The sequence below is a fragment of the Polyodon spathula genome, chromosome 18 (assembly GCF_017654505.1).
Source record: "Polyodon spathula isolate WHYD16114869_AA chromosome 18, ASM1765450v1, whole genome shotgun sequence".
NCBI classification, from domain to species: Eukaryota; Metazoa; Chordata; class Actinopteri; order Acipenseriformes; family Polyodontidae; genus Polyodon; species Polyodon spathula.
In genome coordinates, this window is record NC_054551.1 from 16,071,600 (window position 1) to 16,091,093 (window position 19,494).

The window sequence follows — 19,494 nt, forward strand, 5'->3', positions numbered from 1 at the left end:
AGAATCGAATTTTGCATTTGCTTACTTAGGCTGGTCAGGATACCTTCAGCGTAGTTAGAATACCCTTGTTTCTCTTTTAAAACAGAGCGATAACGCAGTTTACAATTTTGTTTTTAATAAAACATGAGCTGAGGGGAATAATATATGCTACATATAATTCTGATTACCAGACAGCAACATGTGTGTCATGTTGCTTAAGAAATGAACGGCCCATTATCAAAATATAGGGATGGTAAAAAAATAAATAAAATAAAAAAAAGTAACCTCATACTGTGCGCACAGCTTAAAACTTGAAAAACATGTATCCTGCATCAAGTACTGCATTGCATCTTCGTATGTGTCCAATATTGTGAACTGATACAATGTTGTCTATTTACAGTAACTATTTCTAGAACAAATACAGCAGCCAAAATGTCTATTCGTATTGTGTTAAGAATCAATATATATTTTCCAAATACGTTACTGCATATAGCATTCATTGTGAAATGAAGTGAAGCACTGAAACCGTCTCTAAAAGATCAACCCTGTGAACTAACCGTGTTAAGGCTCATAGTGACTGCCTTGGTTTGCATGCGCTATAACACCTTGTGCGAATTTTGAACACTGTATCAGGCAAGTTATACTACGATGAAACCTGCTGCACAGTTCAGCTAACTTCATACACTGGGTCCCGCCCACTCCATGTCAACAGCTCTTTTCATAACATTCGAAAAATACAACTATCCCTGATTGGACAACCAGCCAGCCTTTTAAAAACACAGTGGCGCTGATTGGAAATGAATCACGTCACTCTCGTATCCCCAGCATGCGTTTTCTATTAGGTTAAGTGCTAAAACCAGACGTCTCTGAACAGCAAGCACGTAACCTTACTATAGTATATATTATTAGTAGTATTATTTTTGGACCGAGCAAGCGCTGCATTGTATTAAGGGAAGTCACAAGCTCAGCACTTTTCCTGAAGAAAAAAAAAAAATTAAATAAAACAGGACGCAATATTTGCAGTGTCCCTTTAACAATGCAGTTGGTATACATACCCTGTCAGCAGTTACACATCCTAATAAAAACAATTTAATTACATTGCATAACAATAAACCCTGCTGCATCCATGTCTAAAACTATAACGCTAGATAAAAGAACAATGCTTCGTATGCATGTATGCACGTACCATTGCCATGTAAAGAGTACGTGAGAAAGTTTAAAATGTTGAGCCGAACTGCTTCGTTTGCGGTCGCTTTTGTTGTTTATTTTTAAACTGCAAAATAATGATAATAATAAAAAAAAATCTTATAAACTTGAAGTCGTTGTAAAAACCCGGAAGAGAAAGAAAAAAAGGTGGCCAATTGCTGCTTGTTTAGTTTAATTCCGCATAGAAAGGATTTGCAATACACGCTCTCCCCTTGTTTTTGACAGCGATCCAAGCTTGGCAAGGCCGGCTGGCTCACTGGACACTCTCTGTCTGCCTTTGCTCGGTTTGTTAGACTTTCTGCAGAAGTTCGATCGATTCAGCTAGTCCCCCCCTTGTTTATTTCCGCAATCGCTGTATTTGCATAGTAACCACGCACGACCAAAGCGGCGGCGGCGGTACGCCACTCTCCCTTCCCTCCCCTCCCGGCGCTGGCGAATCACAGCCCCTGGAATGTTGCGCCAGCTCGCCCGGGTCAGCGTTCCAGCCTTGCAAAGAAGGAACAGACTCGTTTTGTGTCTGCTGCAGAGCTCGTTTATATCATGGGGAGGGCAGCCGACTCGGGCAGTGCATTTTTAAAACTACAGTAACAAATATGCGCAGAGGATTTTAATTTCCAAATATGTGATACGCGTTTAAGACCACTGATGTATTTCTGAAACGGGTGTTTTTCGTAATTTTGTTGTGGTGTGTTTTGTGTTTCATCTGGGTTTTTGCTTCTCGGTTTATTCATTGTTTGGGATGCAAGGTTTTTGGTAAATGTGTGTACCAGCTCGCTAAGTGATTTATAAATGGCGCTCCATGCCCTATTTATTTAGAAACATAGGGCGTCCATACTGTAGCCTGTAGACACGCTAATACGGCTGCATCTGAAAAGCCGTTTTTCTATTTTCCGTGGAAGTTAAACGTGTTATGTTAGTCATTCGAATCTCTCCACGTCGCTGTGTGCAGTGGCTATGCAATGCGCGTGTTAATATGCGGCTTTACATATTGCAACAGTAGTACCACAGTCTCATGGCAATTGTATCATTTTCATCAGATTACACAAAGAGCTACGTTTTCACTATTAAGAATATATTAGAACCCCTTTACAATGTATTTGGTAGATACAATTAGAAAACTGATAGGGGAGGGGCTTGCCGACTTGAATAGGCTTATTCCCGCTGGATTTTTCAATATAATAGTGTAATAATAATAATAAAAAAGACTCCGTTCTATTTCAATAACGACTCGGCAAAACATCTTCATATCATGTGCTGTGCAGTGTGCTAGTCCAATCCAAAGCAGTATAATATATGCACGAATGCCATCTGTTTCAAAGCCGTGAAGCTGTGCTTGGCTATGCAGCCTCTACTGCCCAATATAACCACTGCTTCCCACGGTAGAATGTTGGCTATTATTATTATTATTATTATTATTATTATTATTATTAGTAGTAGTAGTAGTAGTAGTTAGTAGTAGTAGTAGTAGTAGTATTTATTGTTAGAGGATACATTCAACTTACACTAGGGATGGTAACAATGCTTTCGTGGTGTAATGGAGCAGACGAGTGTTTATGACGCTCAATATGACAGTTCTTTGTGATTGAATTACTTACACCAGTGATAAATAAAAGACCTCGATCCCAGCCGAATGAATGTAAATTACTATATTGCTAAATTATTATCAAGGTTCACTTTCATTTTTAATCATTTATTGATATTTATTATTAAGTGTGTTGACTTCCATACACAATGATAAGTTAGACATATGTACGGCAAATGAATCAGAATTATGATTTTACAGACTCTAAATTCTCAGCTGCATTGTACTTAAATAATATTTTGAGATTATTAAAAATGGAAGTTAACATTGTGTACGCAGTTACCAGTTTCCCAACAAAGGATATGGTGTACTGCTGTTTTGAGTTAGTATGTTTACTGGACTTCGTTTCTTGGTTAAATTCATTTGTACTTAGTTTGCATTTTGAATGTGGTACAAAACAATACCATATTAATAATGTATGTCATATGTCGTATTATTCAAAACTACAGGCTGAAGCAATCTGACACGTGGGCCATGTTTATCTTGTTTAGATAACTTTAACATAATGTTTAAGAAAAAGTCTGACATCCACATGTTTAGTCCCATGACCCCCGTTTTTTTTTTTTTTTTTAAATTTGCATTTGTGTTTTCCCAAATAAAAAAGGTGTTGTGTGCAGATTGTTATAGAATTGCTATGTAAAAGGAAATATTTACTAAGTTCCAAAGTGCCAGTGAAGTGCAGCCCTCAATACGGTTGGATTAACATTATTTGATATTTAAAAAACACGCTTTCATGAATGAAAATATTGCAGTAAACGTGGTCACAATTTTCGTAAATAATATTAATAGGGATTTGGAAAGGTTAACCCTTTCATTCAGAGAAACTAACATTATGCCTGCAATTTGATGCAGTTACTAACTGTGATCCCTGGTAAAATGAGGATTCAATTACAGCCTTCTCATTGTGTCTTAATTCTGTGGGAAGTTAATTTGACAGTACTGAGCTGTACATTAGATGATATCTATCTATATATCTATCTATCTATTCTATCTAGATAGATAGATAGATAGATAGGCTTCAGTGAGTTACAGGAAAATAATTTCATCGAGGGTTTCTATGACGTCATACTTTACGAGACCGAATGTCGAGAAAATTATAAACTGTCACAGAAACCCGAGATGGAATTGTTTTTCTGTAACTCACTAAAGAGGCCCATCTATTTTTTTTTTTTTTATAATACATGGGCACCCCTGTGATGCTAATATTAACGAAGACGAAGTTCAGCAGTACACTTCGGTTTTTTTTAAAGGTAGTAGTCTGTGCTGTACAAACGTTATATGTCGTTATCTGTATCTCCAGTTTTTTTCTGATACGAGTGTACAAGCTTTACATCTTTTTTTCCGTATTCTCATTTTGTCGATCATTAATGATCATTTCTATACTGTGGGTGTTGTCGAGTGATTGAAAACGAGGCATGTTATATTTGCTTCGAAAACGATGGTCTTCAAGATGAATTCTCACCTTTTGACGTCACTTCTATGATATTATACCTTTTTTTAGAATTGGTCAGGATGCAATAGCTTTCATCCATGTAGTGTGTGTGTGTGTGTGTGTGTGTGTGTGTGTGTGCGTGCCGCGCGCGCGTGTGACTTTAAGCTCAACAAGAATATCACTTTTTTACGCTGAAGTGTTTTGTTCACGAGTTTGACAAATAAAAGCAGGAGATGCAAGCCTGCATTTCAACTGTATTCAGCCAAGAATTGCAAAAAATATGTGTAAAGCCGCACAGTTTAGGACAAGATATACTGAAGACTTGAGCCAAGAAGTTACACAGTCGACTCTCAGCAGAGCAGCAAAACTAAAGTTGCGCTGTGGGGCATAAACGCGTAGAAAACCCCTCATCTCCAAAACGTTTAAATAGACTTAAAAGAACACCGTACAACTTGGAGACTGAGCAAATAGCAAGGCAATGGAGCTACAAGACAGTCAAGCAAATAGCAAGGCAATCGAGCTACGAGCGGTCAAGCAAATGGCAAGGCAATCGAGCTACGAGCGGTCAAGGGTGCAGTGAGAGCATTCGTCGTATGTTTTTTCGAAGACTGTAATAAACAGAATCCATTATTATTATTATTATTATTATTATTATTATTATTATTATTATTATTATTATTATTATTATTATTATTATTATTATTATTATTAGTAGTAGTAGTAGTAGTAGTACCTGGATCTAAGTGTTTATTTAGCACTAAATTTAGATTGAAATCCCAGGACAGACGCACTGATGGATCTCTGACGCTGCATTCGTTGAATGAGATAGCGTAATCTTTCTACATAAAGTTGAATAGTTTGTATAGCTTCTATGGCTATTTATATAATAAGCATTATTTGAATGTGATTTGTATCAACAGGCCTATACTCGGAAGTTTGTATTGTTGTGTTGGGCCACTTCGCATAATTAACTAACAGGCCGCTGTAAATAATATCGGACATCGACAATCCGGAAATTCCAAAATTGGGTCGATTTTTTTTTTTTTTTTTTTTTTTTGACAGATAAAATATATAGTAGTAATTTGTATATACAAAAACGTGCCAGTAAATAATTTAAAAAACACTAACAAACAATGTTGTAAAACTTTATTGTCACACAAAATAATTGTACTTTATTAAAAGATCACCATATTGCTGTTAGGAATTGGCATCTTGCAGTTCTTTTTAATGAAGTACAGTATAGGGAGCCCTAACTTTAGATTTAGATTTGAATCTATAAAACGCGAAACCCTGGCAATTCACTAATAATAAGAACAGAACATAAACACAACGTAATTTATAAGGTAAGTAAATGTGTCATTTTTGAATTGTAAAGACTCATTACGATCATATACTAATTACATCATTTATGTGCAGATCAAGAAGTCTATCTACTGTTTAAAATTATTATTATTATTATTATTATTATTATTATTGATAATAATTATATAATATAATAATAATTATATATTATATATATATAATCTATATAGCTTATTATTATCAGTATTATTATTTTATAAAGATGTACCTGGGTCTGTAAATCTAAATATGTTTGACTTGGTTACTGTACCAAAAATACAAAAAATTAGGTTGCACAAAAGGTTTGTTAAGTTGTGTAAATCATATACATACTTTCAGTCGCTGTTTAAGAAAGAATGCAGACACAAATAGTACCAAATTTAAGCAACCGTATTTTGCTTACCCCCCTAAAAACTCACAATTTTGTGCAGACACAAGTTATCGACAACATATATTAGATATTTAAAGTTTCTACTAAGGAAACCGACATATACATACACCTGTACTACTATCAATGAAAGTACTTGCACTTAAGAAAACGTGGGGCAAGCCAGTTCTATGGAGTACACACCTTATAGCAAACATGACAGTAAGTTAATATCAGTAGTTGAATTGTTTAATACGTAACGGTATAATAATGCTACAAATTCAATTCTAATGTTATGTATCCCCACTAATGAAAATAGGTTTATAACACTTAGGCAAGTTTTGGACTTTAACAAATTCCTTTCAAATCATTCATTTTTAATATGTATTACACGAGTGTCTAAAATAGAATAGCTATACATATCTTCACATATTTTAGAGGGAAATGTATTGCGGCTATAATTAATAGTATAGTCTGTTTTATTGTAATGGAATATGTTTGCTTTTTGGGGGGATTGTAGACAAAGTAGCTCCGTGTATTAAATATACGTACACCGGGTTAAATCAAAATGGTCTGATATAATTTCCACTATCAAATCAGAGATGTTGACATGTTGTATTAAATGGACACAGATTAATTGATGCAGTTCAGCAAAGTACACACAATACATAAACATATAGAGATACAGGGCTTGTGATTCCATCGAGAGAGAGAACCCAATGTGGAGGCCTATCCTCAGAATTATACTCAAACACGTACTGTCATTTATAAATAGCCATGGGTACGTAACAGAGGTACATATATCAATGTGAATTGCTTCAGGTTAATAGAAGGATGCGTCGGTCTAATATGTGGTTTAATACCAGTGGCATATATGTCCTCTAAGCCTAATTAGCCTAGTGACTTTTGAATACATTGTTTACATACACAACTTCAGCAACTCTTAAAATGAAGTTAATCTGGATTGCCAAAGCACCATTCCTCCTCTGCAAACCACGTGAATAGGTCGTGAGCAAACAGATGTATCTGCAGGACGTCCTATGAGATTTTAATCAGCGTTGCAAACAGGTAAGCCAACAGCTAGTTATAGCAGCAACGCCGGGTTCGGTGGGACAGACACACTTGTAATGTAGAAATATTCAGAAAATCACAGTCATTATTACCTATTAATGCCTATTAATTTATGTATCTTGTAAAAATGTTTTTAAGAAATCTATTTCTAAATACAGAGATATCAAAATTCTTCTACTGGCCTAATGGAATATGAAATATTGTTATTGTTTTGTTTGAAATTGTCATTCATATTATGATGAACCCTGCATAAAATGTTGTGTGGGTACCAGATGATGCTGATGATAATAATAATAATAATAATAATAATAATAATAATAATAATAATAATAATAATAATAATAATAAATTTCAATTTCAGTGTAAACATGAGATAAATGTACGAATGTCTTTATGGGTATTTAGCATATTAAATTGTATAGAAAAGCATATCACATGATAATTAGTGTAGATTAATTACATTTTAAATATTAAAAAACATAGTATAATTCATATATGTATCATATATATATATATATATATATATATATATTAATATATATATATATATATATATATATTATATATTATATTACATCTTTTAAATTATTCAATAAGTTTCATATTTAAGTGAGTAACTAGCACTTACATTGATGATGCAACGTTTTCGTCGCTAAACAAGCGATAGGTTATACATTTCAATAATATGTAAATTGGTTTATGTATAATAGAGACTTCAACATTTTATCCGCTTTAAGGCGAAATTTGTTTATGTAAATGAAAGCTAATGTATTATATTAGATTTTAAAATATTATTATTTTATAATATCGAATATTAGGTTTACAATATACATTAGAATGTCTAGGCCTATTTAAAATGTACAAAAAAATAATAAATGCCAAACACCGCTGCGTGAGGACCCTGTTCGTTACATTTAAAGTTATATCCATCGTCATGGTAACTGTGCAAACACCGATGCGAGAGGACCCTGTGCGTTATATTTAAAATCATATACATTTGTTTTAATATTCTTATTTCTGTTATATGTAAAAATGATAACTTTTATATAATTGCCCTGATATATATTATATAAAGTAATAATTACTTAAAATACAATAGTAGTAATATTTTAATAAAATGTTTATCTTAAGTAGTTGAAAAACATAATATGAATAATTTACTATAGTAACCTATTGTAGGCATACGTATATCGGATTTTTCCTTTCTTTTATATGTAAAACTAGCCTTAAAATTCACTGTTTGAAATATTGAATATTTGTATTCACAGTGATACACTAACTATGTATTCTATCTTTCCATGTCATATTTCATAGTGATTTATTTCAATCTATACAGGTCTAATATGCGAATGGTTACAGACTGCAGCTTTGCAGGATCGATTATGTTATGCAACTATGAAAAACGGATTTAACCCGAATGCTAAACCGCGCATAGTTCAGTGGCCCGGGGCTCCATCTACAGGCGAGCGTCGTCGTTGCATTGCAATCGATTGACATACACCACTGCTGCCAGCCCAATCAAGCAGTAACATGGATTTAAGATACTACTACGACTACTAGTAAAGCTGGTGTACCGTTAAGTAATCGTTGTAACACAGTAGCCTACACACATATCCGCTTTTAGGGGAGGAAATACAGATTTTTGAGTCCCGTTTGTAAATAAACGACTCAGATAAAACGACAAGCAAAAAGCTTTATATAACGTTTCACAAAGCTTTCTACAGCGAAACTATTATCTGTAATTGGGTTATTGGAATTATTATATGCACCTGTTTAATCCAGCTTTATTTATATTTGGCAGATAGGCTAGCGAGATCACAGAAAATGTTCCAAACTCCCCCTCCCCCGTCCCCTTAAATAATTAGTCGCGCTTATGCATTAGGAATTGTATAAAACCGTGAGCAGGCTGTTTGCAGATATTGGCAAGGATTACATTCAGACACATTCGCTCGTTGTAACGAAAAAGTGTACGTAGTCTATGAAATGTACCATTGAAATAATATAAAGTAATGTTTTAAAGTGTGAAGCTTCAGATTACTGGGAAGATGTTAGCATTATAGGGTATTCGTTTGTGGGGTATGAGTAAGCTATAGCTACACAATCCTTATTATGTGTACAGAAGGACTAAACTGGTTCCCGGTCGATTAACCGTTACCCCATGTTTTCATAAAGATGCCGTTTCATTGCGAAACTAAACCACAGTTCGAACTGAGGTTTAGCAATGCTGTCACGTGATGCTATATTTCTGACTACTCACTGGTACTTCAAAACCCAATGTACCCTGTTAAACGTCATTGCATGTATTATTATCCATTCGTGTATTAAGGTTTTCTACACAGGCATTTAAGCTTAAAAAATAAAATAAACATTAAGCTAAAACAAAGCGATATCGGTAACCTATTGATATTGTTAATGACGGGGCCGAGTTGAAATAGTGTATGGTAAGAGAAATGTTGTCTTTTTTTGTTTTGTAACCTATATAATATTGGACACTAAATGTATAAAAACATTTAAATAATAAATAAAATATTTCAAAACGTATGCGCACGTTTAAATGACAGCTCATTGCTGTCCCGATTTCTGAGTTAAAGATGTGTATTTGTGGTATAGGGTCATGTGGAACTCATTCTTTACTTTACCACCTGTCTTCAAAGATACGTGCCAAAACTCAAGCACACGCCATCCTCTAACAACTTGGACTAGCGAACACAACTCCCACGTGTTTTCAGGTCCTGTAAATTGTTTATAAAAGGGCCCTCGAGACTAATGTGTATTTTCCTTGTCCTTTTCACTCACAGAATAATTATTACAAGACTACAGATAATTACAGCCATTAGGCATACGTTTAAAGCGTGTAACCTAAAACCCATTATGACGTTTTTTTACATACATTTTGCATACATTTCAAATATGAATGATATTTTAATATCGTTCAACAATTGAGTCCCCTAGCAATTTGTATTGTAGGTTAGTTTCAATTTCATTCACATTTTGGTTATATTCAAATTATATTATTTCCTGTATAAATGTAAATTGATATATATATTTATTTTTATATATATATATATATATATATATATATATATATATATATATATATATATATATATATATATAAATAAATTTGGGAATATTTTCCCTTGTTTCAATTAGATCAAATGTGTCATCCAACGACGAAATGATGTTCAACTAATCGCATTTTCATTTGCATATACACAAATTCTGTTTCAAATCAACTAATTTCTTTTCCATACATACATTAAAATAACGAACTATTTCTCGAAAACTATCTCGTTGAGTTTTTTTTTTTTTTTTTATAAAAAGGCATGGGGTTGTTGCATGAATAATTAACTGAAAAAAATGAATCTATAATTTACTGTAGCCTTCGTACCTTAAAAAAACATATTGTAGTTCCACAAGAGGGCGCTGTCTCAATATAACAACTGACAAAGCAATCTTAATACTGTGTTATATGCTTCACATTGTCAAATTTGGTATGTATCTGTATGCAGTCATATATTCTTTTGAATTTTTATGAATATTGATTACTTGAAACTTGCTAATAACATGTCACGTTGGCACTCAATCTTGCAGCTGTAACATTAGTTTGTGAGGCAACCTTCCTAAATATCTATAAACTGTCTTTAAACATTGAAGCATTATCAACAGACCCTATACGAAATACTTTATATCTACATAGTGTTTAATGTGTTAACTGTTTTTACTAGTCTTCTCAAAGCTACATTTTTGAAGCCAGTTTAAAAAAGCAGTGCTGAGGAGTACTTTCAGAAAGAGGCTGCGGTTGACAAGGCTTAATGTAATCCTGGTAAATAATGATTGAAGCAGAAGCAGCTGGATAGATTTACAGAGCAATCAGCCAGAGAGAAATGAAGAAGGGTCTGCCTTGTGCTAGCATCGACCCAAACTATTAAAGGTGAGGGATGAAGGCCAGGGTCCTTATTTATCAAGTGTGCATTCGCACATTTCTGTTTAAAAGTGTCTAACATTGTATACTATCTCAACACAATCAAAATTCTTTGAAACCATAACATCACAAAAACAGTCAAAAACGGGATGGGGCTGCATTAATTAGTTATTGTGAATACGCAATTACTTAAAGTTATATACCAAGCCATCTGGAATATGTTTCATAGTAGACCAGTTACCAGAATTCAAAATATAGCCAAAAGAATTTGAAGAATTTTCTTAAATTTCCCATTGAGACTCTAAAAGGGCACTCTGAATGAATTCCAGCCCTCCAGTACTGTATGTCAGTGGATACACTTAACAAGAGAGAGCGTAACACAACTGAAGCACTGCTTATAATGCAGCCAGTCAATTCCAATGTGCAGACATTAACCAGAGAAATAAAACACCTATTCCTTTTACATTGGAAGTCATAGTCAAACTGGCACTGTTAGCACTGTCCTTGCAAGTCTGCACAGGACATCATTTACCAGGCTTACTAAGTACAGTATTCCAGATGGAATAGTCAACCAGTGCTTCCAAAAAGACTCCCACAAGCTACATTTGACCACTCGGACTGTGCAGCTGAGATTTCTATCCCTTCTTTCACTGTAGATTTACATAGAGATTTTTAATTTATTAACTCACAGTTGCACAGGGGGCAGAAATTATCGCTGCACAGTCCTTGTGTCCCTAAAGCTTGTCTGATTTTATGTGTGATCAAAATTCAGGTCTGCAGGATAATTGTGATATATTCTATATATACAAGGCTGCTTCTTGCATTAGTATACCTGGTGTATCTGTTAGAGAAGCTTGTTTTTAATAGGACACATAGGGACATATTTTCAAAACGTTGTTATTGTCATTTGTGACACAGTTGATATTAATGGTCATCATACTGTATTTATCACACTCACGTTATTGATAAACATATAAAAATAAACACCTGCCAAAACACTGTTAATAAGGTATAGGCTACCATGGACAGTACCAGAGATATGTTACCATTCCATGTGAGTAACTTCCACAGTCTACATGAGTCTAGCCCTCAGAGTCTGTCAGTTTTGCCGCAGTGGATATGAGGGGAGTGAGCTGTAGTGGATATGAGGGGAGTGAGCTGCAGTTGATATGAGAGGGGTGAGCTGTAGTGGATATGAGGGGAGTGAGCTGCATTGGATATGAGGGGGAGTGAGCTGCAATGGGTATGATGGGGAGTGAGCTGTAGTGAACGTGAGGGGGGAGGGAGCTGCTGTGAATATGAGGGGAGTGAACTGCAGTGGATATGAGGGGGAGTGAGCTGCAGTGGATATGAGGGGGAGTGAGCTGCAGTGGATATGAGGGGGGTGAGCTGTAGTGGATATGAGGGGAGTGAGCTACAGTGGATATGAGGGGAGTGAGATGCATTGGCTATGAGGGGGAGTGAGCTGCAGTGGATATGAGGGGAGTGAGCTGCAGTGGATATGAGGGGAGTGAGTTGCAGTGGATATGAGGGGGAGTGAGCTGCAGTGGATATGAGGGGGTGAGCTGCAGTGGATATGAGGGGGGGTGAGCTGCAGTGGATATGAGGGGGAGTGAGCTGCAGTGGATATGAGGGGAGTGAGCTGCAGTGGATATGAGGGGGGAGTGAGCTGCAGTGGATATAAGAGGGGAGTGAGCTGCAGTGGATATGAGGGGAGTGAGCTGCAGTGGGTATGAGGGGAGTGAGCTGCAGTGGATATGAGGGGAGTGAGCTGCAGTGGATATGAGGGGGGTGAGCTGCAGTGGATATGAGGGGAGTGAGTTGCAGTGGATATGGGGGGTGAGCTGCAGTCGATATGAGGGGGAGTGAGCTGCAGTCGGCATCTTGTCACAAATATGGAATCTCAGTACTGGTGCAAACTGATAAATTACAATAATTAAAAGAGCTCTGCAACACACACCTGCTTTAGCAAGGAGTTCAGACAAAGCGCAGGTATAAAGTACCAGAGAAGTACAGCAATTGCTGACTACCTGCAGGTAATTACACTATCATATTCTATAGCAGGTTGCTGTTTGGCTCAAAATAGCTGCCTCCTGAAGAGGCCTAATGAATAAACAAGCTGAGTATATCTCCATTCTCGAGTGACTGGAAATACAGGCCTTCAATAAAAGGTGCCTGAAAAAAAGAAATAAAAGTAATTAGACGCAATCAATAAAGCTGCTATTGAACGACATCCAGCTTTTAGAGAGAAGCAATTAAAACACCAGCAGGCTTACTGCTTGGACCAGACTAATTCATTATTTTACTCATTCAGACAATAATTTGGTTCTTTGTTTCCTTGCAGCGTGAGAATGACTCATTCTCTTAAAGCATATAAACTGTGGGATGGGGATTCACAGTTAAGAAGACTGTGATCAAGTATTCTCAAAGCCTTTCCTTTCCCTTGCCCCATCCTGATTCACACACAAACCTACTCTGAGAATAAAAGACTTAAGAAAATGACCCACTGGGACTACTATGACCAGCCATGTGGGTAAAGTAGTCAACAAGCTTTCTTAATTGCACTAGATCTAAATACTGCTGCTTCTGAAAAGACTCCCATCTGCTAAACTGTTCCAAATGTAGATGGTACATAGTAGCTAAGATCTCACAGTGATTTCCATGTGTATATGTTAAAACAAAGCTTAGTGTAGTCAGCAGGCCCTCCTTTTGGTGAAACTTCAGGTCATATTCATAGATCTTTAAGGACAGTTTTTATGAATGATTTTTAAGGACTTTTTTTTGTGTTAAATATCAACAAGTTAACAGAAGGTTTCAGGAACTGCAATCTTCAAATCACTCTGCAGATGGCTCCACTGTGTATGGAGCTTGGTAGGAGTAGGTCTGCAGCCCCCAGATTACAGATGGCAGGGTCTAGGTGACATACAGGTTATCTGCTGAAGCCATTCAAGACAAAATACAGATAGGAGAATGAAGTCTAGATGACAGACTTGTTGTCTGTTGAAGCCATCCAAGTACAGATGGCAGGGTGAAGTCTAAGTGACAGACAGGTTATCTGCTGAAGCCATCCAAGATCAGGACGGTCTGCATTCGTACAAACTGGATTTGGCCTTGAGCCCTAACTCTGCACGTGACAGTACCGGAGGCAATTAAATAGCAGCTAATCTGATTTAACCCCAGTTTAACATATATTACAGGCCATGTAAAAAGGCTATACCATCCTTTACCAAATGACCTTCAATATCAATGCACTGGCTGTAGATTAATTAAGAATTGTCCTTTAAAAGTTCACCAAAGTTCCCATGGTCATTATGCATTTACCAATCTTTTTTCTTTTTTGAAATAGTCAACCCTTTTAATATCACATCAAACAGATTGAACAAAAATGGTCACAATAAGCAGGGTTGCTGTTCTATTGTTTTGGATAGGTTACAGTATTTGCACTGTTCAGATTATTTTATTAATGTTATTACTGTAGAATTAATACAGCAAAAATGATTAATTAGAACTCTATTTTGTACTGTGCAGCTAACGCTACTGTAGCTTAACTGGTAGACCTTACACACTGTGATGTGGCTGCTGAACTGTGGGGAGTTTGGTGGTGTTTTGGAATGAGGGGGAGAGAGCAAGTTTCACTGAGCTCTGTATCTTAATGCTGTAACTAAAAGCAACAAACCTGTGCCAAGGAATCTAAGAATATTGCTAAGAGGGACAAGACAAGAGTATGATTAACATGCTTTAAAAAATGTATTTCCCAAAAAATTAATGTGTTAAATTAATGCGTTAATATCAGAGGTTAACTGCGATTAATTGACAGTCCTATTCCCCATCTGAAAAAAAAAATCCCTACACCCCCCCCCCCCCCCCCCCCCACCCAAAACAAAATCATCACTGCCAGGAGAAACCCAGTCTTGTTGCTTACTGCTTTTACCTAAGAGGATGCAAACTACACATTGGAAACTTCACGTAAACATGACATCAGGGTAATGCTTATTTAAGGTATAGCGCTGAAATTTCTGCATGGATTATTATTTATTTTAGTTGAAAAGCTGTTCTGATTGTATTCAGCACACTCTGATTTCTCCTTGGGTATTCATTGCATAGTCATTTTTTCTGAGAATGTCTCATATGCAATACTATAGAAGTTGCTTTGACCGGTACCTGAATGCTGATTGTTTGTCATGTTGTACAAATACATTGTTATTGTTTAAACACAACTGAATCGTCTCAACTGCAAGTTTACTTATCTATCAGCTTCAGGCTGGAACGTGAATCAGGGATCAAAGGATTTATGTACTGTAATGATTACTGTTTCTTAATCATTTCAATGTACATTAGTCATACCCCTTCCACTTTAATTTCCCAAAGTTTAAATGGATTGGAAATGAGTTGCATGACTGAAAAATGTGCATGATATTAACTGGAGCATGACAATAACCAAAGTGATATTATCAGCAGCGAGTCCCTATTGAGTCCAATCTCTGGCCATTACAATGTGTTGATGATATTAACAGGAGTGATATTAATCAGCTTTGATGCTATTGTATTAAATTCACCATTCTCTTGGTATAATATCCACACCAATATGCAATCATTGTTATAATATCAATAATATCAATACCAGTGTGCAATAGTTCATATCAATACCAGTGTGCAATAGTTGAAAGCCATTGTTTTTCTATTACTAAGGTTTCATATGGCTAATATATCAGCCATGGCTGAACATTCAATACTTTGATAAGTATATCTGTTGAAGACAAAGGTGATGACCATGATGTCCATCAACAACAGAATAGCCCAACCTCATGCTCCCAATTATTTATGCTAAAAATTATAATACCGATTTAATAAGAGGCTGTCTAGATATATGCAAAATGTATACATACAGCTGAATAAATGCAAGGACAGACATACACAGCTGTATATCCCCAGAATCTAATACTGCCAATGCTAAATAATGCTAATAACAAGCATTTTTCCAGATCTTATGACTGCATGTACAAACTGTCTCAGTTTCATAATAGCATGCTAGAATAAAATAAACAGGATAGACTCAGTCATTCTAAACATCCAAAGAACACATCAATTCTCACCATTTCTGGGCCTACTCACTCACTCATGTACACAAGCACTTGCTCAAACACACACACACATGCACACAGACATGCATATGCACACGCACACACTTAACCCCCACCCTCGCAGCCACTGACACACCCTGGCATGTCCCCAAACTTTCTACATTAAACCTCATTTGGAACAAGAGCTGTCCACCTGGTGCCTCTGCCACTAACACTGGAGTGGGTCCAGGAGCCTGCTGAACAGGGGGTATAACAAGGCCACTATTATGACTGAAATGGTGGAGCACTCTAAATAACCCCATCCATATTGGGATAATGGCCCTTTAAAGAGCTCCATTTCGCAGTGGTGAATGTAAGAGAGATTGCAGCTGGACTCATTCATTTCCACGCATGCTGTTTTATTTTTTCTCTGCCAGCTCTGCCTGCCAAGCAGGTGTACTAGCAGAAGTGTCGAGTTATTACAAAGGCTGTTCGAGACGGCCCAGGCATGGAGGATGAGGTTATAGTTGTGCTGTGTGCCGTGAGCTTCTTTCACATCCAATCAGGGTGCTCTCTTCCATCTGGGCTTTTTCTGACTAGCACAGTAATGAGAACTATTTCCCATCAAACAAAAACACAACAGCAGTGCAATAATGAGCAGGCTTGGATTCGTGCACAACAGCAATGCAATAATGAGCAGGCTTGGATTCATACACAACAGCAATGCAATAATGAGCAGGCTTGGATTCATACACAACAGCAATGCAATAATGAGCAGGCTTGGATTCATACACAACAGCAGTGCAATAATGAGCAGGCTTGGATTCATACACAGCAGCAGTGCAATAATGAGCAGGCTTGGATTCGTACACAACAGCAGTGCAATAATGAGCAGGCTTGCAATGCAATAATGAGCAGGCTTGGACTCGTACTGCAGGCTCTCAAAACAGGGCTCCCTGATGATAATTATACTGCAGTATAATCTATGATCAAAATTGCCATTTCCTTTTTCTCATTTGAATCTGGTATACAGTGCTCCCTCGCTATAACGCAGGTCTCGGGAGACACACAATATGAGCGTTATAACCAATGAGTGCTTAAACGGGGCATACATAAAGAACCATGTAATCAACAAAGCTAAGCTGAACCGTCTCATCTCCCAGAGAAAACTGCAGCTCATCTCATTGCCAAAAAGTAAATACATTAGGAAAGATAACCACGTAATAGGCCTAACATTTATTTAGTTATAAAACAAATGCTAAATAAGATGTCTCTGTTATAAAGTGCCAGCGCAGCTTTTCTTCAGTTCAGATACTGTATCAAAAGGGAGAGATAGAAATGGAAGTTAGACTGAAAAGTTGTTTACAGTTTGACCAACACCGGTACTGTATTTACTGTAGAAATATTGCATGCATCACTAATATAGCGAATTGGGGGACAATCTGTAGGAGCATTATATCCGAGGTGCATTAGCCTTTTAGCGAGGGAGCACTCTATACCTCAAATGTGTTAAAACCCCCCACTACCCTTATAAAAATTTATAAGGGTAAATTTGCACAGCTATTCTTTTCCCATACACTATGCATTGCCATGGTTTGCCTTGTTTTCTGATATGCTTTACCATAGCTCTCAGGGCTTTACAGTGCGCACTTCTTATAACTTTTGTAAGTGTCTGTGACAGAGCGAATGAATCCTAGTCAACAATCTCCCTACAGATCTGTGAGGGTGCTGTATTACAGGAACAGAGTGCCTCGTACTGGTCGGTCTGGCAGGTCATTTCAGGGTCAGTCGGAAGCCAGCCACCTAGGAAGGGAGCGGAGTCACAATGCCCAAAGTCATCGTCCTAAAGTGGTACGTGATGTGGGATTGGAGGAGACATGACTGCGCGGGGGGTGTGACTAAGGGTATAACTGGGGATGTGATGATGTAATCTGTTCCTTTGGTGTGGTTACTGAAAGGACCTGTTTAGGAAACAGACGTAATTAATTATCATCATTTTTGTTTTGCATGGAGCAATGCACATGGGTGTGTAAAGCCTATGCTTATTATTTAAATGTTGTTCACGCGCAATCCAGTCAAATAAAGAAGCTGTCTTATTGAACTTTCACTGTCTTGTGTGTGTTATTACTGAGCACTGCACCAACTACATCTGCGTAGGGCAAGCCACTTTGCCACAGTGTTATTTCAGAAACTTGGGCAATAAAAGAGAAACAAATAAGACACAAAAAGGAATACTCAGAATATGTAAGTTTTGACTGGAGATTGTATTAATTTTGAGAGACTATATATCACCAGCCTTGAAACAATGACTGGGGTTAGCTACCTACTGTTCTTTTACTTCCTACATACTACTAATATAACTCTGCATTGCTACTCATCTCTTTAAAGACATGCACATGTTCTCACAAGTGTAGTTCAGTACTTCAAGATGTTAGTCATTTGTTAGGAATGACTGAGGGGGGTTTCTCACCCAGTCTTACCCAACCAAGGCTTGCTCAAAAAATACTTCTTTCCGGACCCAAAATACATAACAAACTGGCAACGAGGATGGGATGTTACTAATAAGGATTCAGCACAGTTAAAAATAAGAAAAGAGCAAAAGGATGGCTGCTATTAGAAGAGCCAAGGATTTCCAATTTGACGAAAATTAAGAAAGTTTCAAAGTGTACCTGGATAGGCTTAAGCAGTACTTCTGTGCTAACGAAACCACAGATGAAGGTAAAAAGAAGGCAGTTTTTGTAATGGTGGTGGGCCGAAAGACACATGGCGTGCTCACTAACCTAGCGAAAAGAGATTTGATGTGCTAAAGACTGTGCTGAAGGGTTACAAGGATACAGTTTTCATACACGGAACCAATTGGAAGAAGAAACTGTAGCTAAGTTTCTAGTGCAGTAAAAGAAACTATCGGTAAATTGCCGTTTTGAGACATTTCTGGAGGAAGCTCTACGAGACCAGCTGGTTTATGGACTCCGAAGTGCTGAACTAAGAGACATTTTGCTGAATGCTGCTTCTACGAAGGACCTAACGCTGGCTGCTGCTATGGAGATGGCCTCAGTGTTCGAAAGCATGAAGAAAAGCGCAAAACAGTTTTCACAAAGCCCAACTGTGTCTACAAATGCTATCAAGGTAAAGACGGCACTAATGGTGAAGAGGAGCCCTTGTTTTTGTTGTTCAGGAATGAACCATGCTCCAGATTCCTGCTACTTTAAAGATTTACAGTGTTGTGGAAAAACGGGACACGCACAACAGGCTTGCCATTCAACTGCACCAAAGAAGAAAGCAGAGACTGCTGGAGAACGTCGCAAGACATGGGCCACTGGCTCGCTACCTCGCAAATCGGCCAGTGGACACCCCAGAGTCCCCAGCATTAAGTGCGGATTCTGAGAACAGTAACCGTGAGTCTGACTGGGATGTTGAATTGTACACTGTAAATTCCAGCATTGTTTTTGAGAAAATGTACTATGTAAATGTAAATGTTAATGATGTAGTCATGAGAATGGAAATAGACACAGGAGCTGCTTTAACTATGAT

General features: G+C 37.1%; 1 protein-coding gene across 9 annotated transcripts in view; it reads right to left on the minus strand.

The window, feature by feature from the left end:
* Positions 1-19,494, minus strand: part of nfia (nuclear factor I/A) — a 367,146-nt gene that overhangs the window by 212,789 nt on the left and 134,863 nt on the right. The window contains exon 1 of one of the 9 annotated variants that reach the window (XM_041277575.1): positions 1,166-1,490. The exons of the other annotated variants lie outside the window; for them this stretch is intronic. Coding sequence (XP_041133509.1) covers positions 1,166-1,174 — 9 coding nt within the window. The 5' untranslated portion in view covers positions 1,175-1,490. Of the gene's footprint in view, positions 1-1,165; positions 1,491-19,494 lie in introns of those variants that run through there. 9 annotated transcript variants of the gene reach the window in all.